Genomic DNA, 8160 nt, shown 5'->3' with positions numbered 1-8160 from the left:
CATGTGGTGCTGGGGGATTGAACCGCGGTCCCTGATGCTTTTGCTAAGCTTGTTCTAAGTAGGTGCTTTAGACCACTGAGCCATCTCTCCAGCCCTGCTTGATACTTTGTAATCACTGTAAAAGTTACTGTACATCTGAGTCCAAATCAAAGCTGTATATTCCTTTGTCCTGAAAGTCAGTGGTATTATTTGATTTTTGTTTTCTGTGATACAGAAATGTACTATATTAGTAGGCCACATGGGTATTGTATTTTTCGGTGAAATTTCTGCCAATTTGCATGTAGGCGTCTGTAAATGGATAGGTTTTCAACCCTCTGTTTATATTGTTAATCCAAGCTTAAACCATAAAGTAAACTTAATGCCTGTTGCTTTGAGCTTTGATTATTTTAACTATTGAGTGGGTTGCATTAGTATAAAGCATTTGATTGGATTAACAGGTAAGCAGGATATCTTTCAAGGAAGACCGCAGATTTTTAAGTAGCAGATTTTCACACTGATGGTTTGAACATGGTATTGATCAGTGTAGATTTTACCTCCATGAGAAAAAAAGAACAAGTGTACTTGGTTAGTTGGCTTTCCACAAGTTACTGAGAAACTAGACAGATTTGTGATGTTTCTCCCAGAAACCAGAACTTGTATACTCATGCACAGAATGAGTAGTTTCTCTTATTTTTATTATAAACATACATCATAATGCACTTAATTCTTTTATTAAGCTCTAGTTTTTCATCATCATGTGCTGAAGGCCTGGCTTACTATTGCTTTGGTCAATTTTTAAAGGGGTTGATATTCTCTTAGGTATATATAGGATGGAGACTGATGTTACCAGGTCTTCTTGTGGTGTCTTGTCTTCAAGCTGGGGTTTGGGTGCAGGAGGCAGTAGTGGCTAACCTACGTCATAGGTGAGGCCATATAGTAAAGGAGCCTCTTTCCTTACTGAGGAGTTTCCATGTCATCCTAACCAGTGAAGGGCGTGTTGGGAGGGAGCAATGTGATTATGTTTAAGGACAGTTCTTCTGCAGAGAAGGACTTAAAGTAAGGGATTGGGTCTTTGTGTGGTCCAGGCCCAACATGACAAGGGTGCTGAAGTTGGTGGGCCCAGGCAGGAGGGGTGTGGCTAGACAAATCCGTGTCCTGCCTTCCTTCTAAGCACTCGGGTGCTCCTCCTAGGAATCTGGTCTATGGAGGCCCCATGCCATTTTCTTTCCCGGTTGAACATGCCAGGAAGCGGAGCCTCCATTCCTGTCGGCAGTGGATTCCCCCTCTATGCAATCTCCTTGCTTTCCACTGCTCTTCTCCATTCATGTCTTGCATCAGCCAAGGCAAAAAGGCCTGACAGATCAGCTTTGTTTTCCTTCCAGCTTGTACTCTGAACCCTCTTAGCCAACAGCCTTGGCACCACCTCATTGCCATGGTCAGTTCTAATTAAACAACTCTGTTACGAAAGCCTGTGCTCAGACCACACATGCGTACCTCTGCATCTTCTTCCACTTGCTTTTGTCCCTTCGCCCTGTTCAGTTGAGCAAGTGAGTGTGTGCAGGGTATACATCATCCCTGGGCTTTCTGCACAGTGAGACCAGCACCTTCAGCTTCTTTAAAAGAATAGCTTTGAGCCATCTCTTTTGATGACCTTGAAGAGATGCACATCAGTTTGTTAATAGGGAATGTTGGCAGTTTCTTTAAGCAAAGTCTTTTTCATCATAGAATCTAGTCTTCATAAAAGGAGTTTGCCCTTTTTGCAAAAAGCTTTGTGTTGTGCTTTGTTTTATTTTTCTGGAAGACAGTGGAGGTATTCTTTGAGTATTATCTGCTAGAAAATGCAGAGGAGCTCTTACTATTAAATGGGACTCTCAAGAAGGTACTGCTGATTCCTCCTGAGTTGTTGGTGCCCTGGAACCACAGTAGGAGATAACTTGTTTTTAGTTTGATGTCACCATTATTTATACCACACTGAACGATGTTAAAAAGTGTTCTTAACATCCCGCCCTGCTTTTCTCACCCGTCCTTGATGTCACCCCAGGCCCAACAGTAATACAGGCAGGCCTCACAGTTACCTCTCAGGAGCCGGTTTGCCTGTCAGCATAGTGCGGCCGATGGGCGAGGGGGCTCAGATTCCCTGGGAGACATTTTTGGCTTACCTGCTTGGTAGCGTGACAGATGTGTTAATCCAGACAAATGGATCATTTAATGAATAGAAATTTAATTTACACATAAGGATTAAGTTTCTCAATGTTAGCCTTTGCCACATCAGATTTCTCTGACAGAGCCAAGGAGAAAATGAGAATCCTTGAACATTAAAGAAAAGGGAAAGCAATTTCTAAAATGTAGATGGGATCTTTTCCTTTCAAGAATTTGAGTTGCTTAAGTAGATACTGAGCAAGGTAATCTCCTGGGCTTAAAATTGAGCAATTTTAACGTAGGAATCTTGGGGGTCTTGGGACATTTCAGCCCTGAAACCTGAGTCAAAGTTTAGTTAAGCCAATTTGGTTTTAGTAATCTCAGCTGACAAATATTTATTGTGTGTCTGGGGACTTTGAAAGGACAGCGAGCTGGTCCACACAGGTTATTGAAGACTGACATCAACAAACTGTTCTCAACAAGGGGCAAGGTAAATTCAGGTGAAGCAATTAGAAGTGATGGTGAGAGAGTGTGTCTTATTGTTCATGTGCTACAGAACCTGCAACAGCAGAGGGCATAACTAAGTTCTAGAAAAGCCAAGTCATATTTGACAGTGTCCAAAAGAAGGTCCTGTGGTGCATTTAACAGGATAAGGTTTGATGTAAACAAGACTGACAGTGGATTTTAGGTGGGATCAGAGTGGTTCTGCACAGTCACTGATCACTAACTGAGGGGTCTGTGGAGTTACAGATGAATGAGTTAGAATCTTGCCTTGTTTTCCACAGCAGACTGGTTCCCACGCCTTGTTTGGACTTGCAAGTCTGTGGGTACTCAAGCCCCTTAGGGGACATACCATAGTATTTTCATATCACCTACTCATGTCCTCTTAAATCATCTTTGGATTTCTTATACTACCTAACACAGTGTAACTGCTGGGAGAAGATGTCACATTGTATTGTTCAGGGAGTGATGAGAAGAAAAAAATCTGCACCTGCTCAGTACTGGCTTAGTTTTAAAAAATATCATCAGACCACAGTTGGTGTGCATGGCTGTGGAGCCCACAGACGTAGATGGGGAGGGCTGGCTGTTTAGTCTTCTCTCTGTAGGGAGCTGACAGCCCAACAGGGGCTGAGTTACTTGTAAGGGCTGTGGAACGTCAGGGATCCAGACACAGCGTTCAGGCTTTGGGAATACAGTGTGGAATGGTGTAGCCTTAGAAACCTGCATCATTCAGGACAGCCTCTGACTGTCTGGCATAATGCTCTTGGCTCAGGGAGGCCTGGCCTCTCAGTGCCTGTAGGTTGGGCTGCTGGAACAGGGGTCCTTGAGACTTGGGTCCTCAGAATGGTCTGCTGTGATCATTGAAACAAAACGATGCCCACCCATACTTCTGTGTCCACTGGCACTGAGGCCTGTGGAGAAGGTGGGCTCAGATTCCCCAGGCTCCGGCCTCTTGAGCCTGCAGCTGAAACCTGAGAGCAGAAAGCACGGCTGTTCCCTCCGAAGGCTGCCCGTCCTTGGGAGAAGGCTCAGCCGCAGCATCTGCCTAAACCAAGTTTTATTTTAAGTGGAAATCTCATGAAAAACCAACATAAGCAAGGGAAACATTTTGTATAATTCCTGTTAGGAACAAACATCCAATTTGATCTTTAAAAATAGGACTATAATGACTACTGCCTGTTTCCAAACACCAACTATGCCTAGAAGCTGCCAGTCTGAGATGCTGCTGGTAAAATATCAATTTACTGAAACCGTTTAAAACAATTCTACCTCTGCTCCAATTCGTGCATGTTACCCTTTGGCAGGATTAGGTTGATTTTAATACTACACTCCTACTAAAGAGCTAAGAAGCTGTGGAACTGGTATACTTAGTTGACTGATCCTTCTCATCTTAAGCCTGTGATTTGTTATTACCGAGTGCCAGTAATTTTTTTTTTTTCTTAAAACACTCTTGTGGGTTTATCTGTAGTTGTCATTAAGGCTCCGCTAAGCCTAGCAGTGGGCTGGCAGGGAATTCTTGGCCTTGGCAGGTGAGCCCTGCGGACCTGGCTCTGTGTGGGGGTCGCCATGGATCTGAGTCTTGGCAGAAATGACCAGCGCACTTTCATATGTAGTGACAGAACAGAGGAGTCTGGTCTGTGAGCTTCTGGGGCTCCTTGGTGGGGGTCCCCAGGTGGTTCTTCAGCCTAAGTATGATAAGACCTATTTATTCCCAAGAAAGTCTTCAGCAGTTTGCGTGTTTTGGTAGCTTTTGCAATAAAGGGACCTCACTGGTGACAAAGGTACTACTTGAGATGTCCAATGATAGCTAGCAGTGGGACAGCTGAAACCCAGCTAAGTTTTAGTGGAGTGGAACAGAAGAAGCCCAGCATGCTGAGGTCTCTGAGCTGGCCTCACTCTACCGTGGTGGGCTGCCCCGGCCTCCTTCCAGGGCAGTAGTCTGTGGCTTGCCCTTGACTTCATCCAAGTTGTCTGCATGTGCTGCAAAAGAGGATGGCTGGACATGTGGGTCCAGGGCACCAGAGGAGGGAGGTGTGGTCACCGCTGTGTCAACCTGAACAGGAAGACAAGCAAGCATGTTTCTTAGTGTCTCACCACCCTGCCTCCCTTGTCTTTCTCTCCTCAGAGAGCAGAGCTGACATCCGATAAAGACATGTACCTTGACAACAGCTCCATTGAAGATGCGTCAGGCGTGTACCCCATTGATGATGATGATTATGCTTCCGCCTCTGGCTCAGGTAAGACAGGCTCTTTCTGCACACAGGACGCCATAATCTGCGCTGGGTTGCACAGGCCTTGTGTTGTGTTCTGGGAGACAGGCAGGATGGGTTACACTTGAGAGTCAGGTCTCTGGCCGCCCAGGGCCCGGGCATGAATTACAGCTTTCTGCCACTTCCACTGTGAGACCTTGGGAAGTTCCTTCACTTTGCTGAGCCTCAGTTTCCTCATGTATGAAACAGAAAGTAATAATCTTGCAACAGAGCTGTTGTGAAGATTGAAAGAGTGAGCATATTTTCCTTAAAGTTGATTAAGACTTTCAGAATAATGCCATGGAAACCACTCTTACTGAAATCTCTTAAACACTAGTTTTGTAGAACTGCCTTCTCTGGGCTGGTGAGATAGCTCAGCAGAGTAAGTGCTTGCTCAGGCAAGCACAGGGACCAGGATTTGATCCCTGGCACCACAGGCCCCACTCCTGGGTGTGCTGAGCCGGTAAAGACCAGGTGTGGTGATGCAGCCCTGTAATCCCAGCACTGGGAGGGCTGAGACAGGAAGATCACTATGAGTCTGAGCTGCATAGTGAGATCTTGTACCAAATACATTAAAAACAAACAAACAAACAAAAAAAAAACCTGCCCACCTTGTGTTAAAAATTACAGATGAGACTAAAAAGCTGTTATCCTTGCTTCCCATGTATTACTTAAAAACAGGAAGGAAAATGTAATGGCCACATATAAGAGCAGGGTGGGGTGAGATGCTCCACTTCCTTGGACTGTTATCTCTACGTATTGTCTCTGTAGTGCTGCATAGCAAACCACCCCAAACTTCAGTGACTTAGAACAACAGGCATTCATCCTGCTGTTTGCAGCTGGACAGTTGAGACCTGTACCTCATATGCCAGAGAGAAGGCCAGGGGGCAGCGTGGCTGGGCCTGACTGGGCTCCCTCCTGTCTCGCAACTGAACAGACTTGGCTGTGGTCTGCACTGTTTGTCACCCTGTGGCTGGCCAGCCGTGTGCTCAGTGATCAGATGGGTATTGAGTAGGCAGGTGGGAGCGAATCCTCCTGTGGCTCAGGAGGATTGCCACATCATACCTTCTACCAGCTTTTGTTGGTCAAAATAAGAGAGAAGGCCAGTCCAGAACCCGCCTCCTAGTGGAAGGAGCTGTGGTGGGTCCCATGTCAGGGTGTCAAACCCGGGAAGAATAAAGGTGCCTGGCCAATTTCCCGTCTACCTTACCTGGCAAGTGTTTTCACTTGTGTCAAAAACGGTCCCCAAGAATGAAAGAACCTGTGTACATGTTTAATTAATGGGCCATTGAGGAATTGAGGAATTTGTGGTCAACAGCATATAAGAAAAGTCTTAACCAGATTTTTCTTGTTCAGAGTTTTTATTTTAGATTCAAAGGATGGTAGAAGTTTTGCTGAGTGTAGATGTGTGACAGGCCAATTGGTCCAGACCAAATTAAAATATACTGTATCTTTGGTAGAGATCCAGTCCTACGTGATATGAGTCTATTTTCCTTTGGACAATGACAAATTTGAGAAAGACAAGTGCTGGTGGCTGACCTACTAATGGTGAGCTTACAATGCAGCCTGAACATAAAAATAGCCTGAGCTATTCTTGAGAGTGTGACATGTATCACACACGCAGAATGAGTGTGAAAAGAGTCGTTCTCCATAGTCTGCAACTCTATTAATATCTTCCACTCATAGCAGTTTTGCATAGTACTTCAAAAGTGCTTTGTAACTGTCATTTTCAAAATGTCCCAAGAGGTAGGCCGGGATACGCTTCTGCCCCCATTTCACAGATCTTAGGGTCAGAGCTCCTGTGGGTCTGTAGTGTAGCACAAGTCATTTTACTGCCAAGGCTTTCCATGTGTTCAAAGAAAGCAGGTGTGCCTTACTGCTTGGGTGCCCCCTGAGCTCATCCATGTGAAAGACTGGAGCCCCGTGTGGGTTGCAGAAATCCTGAACATGCTCATCACACAGATGAAGATGAGGGTTAAACTCTAGCTTTTGGCAAACAGTTACTCTGAGAAAGTTGGAAGACCACTGTTCTTTCTTGTAAACTACTCTGTACTCTTCTGCCTGGGTGTCGCTTTTTAGCCTCCAGGTAGTGGTAGGGCCTGTGACTATGCTATGTGATGCTCTTACTGTGTGTCTCCAATCCATGCAGCATCCCTGTAAGTTCAGACACTATTATTATTTCCATTTTCCATAAAATCGAAGCATGGACGAAGAAGGAACTTGCCTCAGGCCACACTGTCAGAAAGTAATGAAGCTGGGACAGGGACCATGGAGTGGGGCTATAAAGTCTGCACTCTTTGAGGCCTGTGCCATTTTGCCTCCCTGTGTCATCACACCTTGATCTCAGCATAAGCAGTCTGACCTACATGGTGCCAGATCCCTCAGGAAACAGAGCTGTCTGCCATGTAGCCTAACTCCTGGCAGGCTGTCCAGTAGGGAAGTAGGACAAGAAGGTCTAAAGGTCCAGCGGTGCTTCCCAGAATAGAGCGGCCTGTGTTACATATGTGGAACCAGAATGGGCACAGGCCAACATGAGAACTTTCCTGGGCATTTGTCATGTGCCACTGTCTTAGTTACTTTTTACTTGCTGGGACAAATACCCGACACTCAAAATGAAAGAAGGAAAGGTTTATTTAGCTCACAGTTACTGGAGGGTTCAGTCCATATTCCGCTGGCTCCAAGGCAAACAACAGCAGTTCATGCGGCAGAAAACAATGAAGAGCAGAGAAGGAGCAGCAGCTGCAGCGGCGTCCATCAAGCCTCTCTCTTCCTTCTGCGCTGACTGCGAAGACCAGCGCTCCACAGTGAAGATCGGAGCTCCTCCACAGTGGCTCCACTGCGAAGGTCAAGCTCCTCCGAAGACAGACTTCTTCACGGAAGCAGGGAGGGGCAGCAGGAAACCAGGCAGGGCAGCTTCCTGCCTTTCTCAATTCCTGGGCCCTGCCCACCTGAGGGGCGAGGCCCCCATGCTGCCAGAGCTGATTCAGCCAAGTTGACACAATGTATCAACTAACACAGCCACAGACAGTGCCAAGTTCCTAGAACGCAGACAAAAAAGACTTGCTTGGTTCCCACCCCTAAGAGACCAAGAGTCTAATGAGAGAAACGTAGGCAGTGATGATGTAACATCATGGGATGGGTGGCAGGAGGGAAGGAAGTGCTGTCTGACAAAAATTCATGAGTTGAGCTGCCGACTTCCGGGAACCCCCAGACCCAGTCCTAGCCCAGGTCCGGTGAGTGTGTGGAGAGCTTCCTGCTACCCGGCGCCGGCGGGACCAGTCCCAGCCCAGGC

At 46.3% G+C, this 8160-nt stretch overlaps 1 protein-coding gene across 1 annotated transcript in view; it reads left to right on the top strand.

Moving 5' to 3' along the window:
- Sdc2 (syndecan 2) overlaps window positions 1–8160 on the top strand; it is a 109841-nt gene that overhangs the window by 81501 nt on the left and 20180 nt on the right. Inside the window, exon 2 of the mRNA XM_004641292.2 lies at window positions 4745–4856. Within this exon, the coding sequence (XP_004641349.1) occupies window positions 4745–4856 (112 nt within the window). The remainder of the gene's footprint in view (window positions 1–4744; window positions 4857–8160) is intronic.

This window comes from Octodon degus, unplaced genomic scaffold (assembly GCF_000260255.1).
Source record: "Octodon degus isolate 3935 unplaced genomic scaffold, OctDeg1.0 scaffold00134, whole genome shotgun sequence".
In the NCBI taxonomy this organism is placed as follows: domain Eukaryota; kingdom Metazoa; phylum Chordata; class Mammalia; order Rodentia; family Octodontidae; genus Octodon; species Octodon degus.
This window is presented reverse-complemented; position numbering and strand designations above follow the sequence as displayed.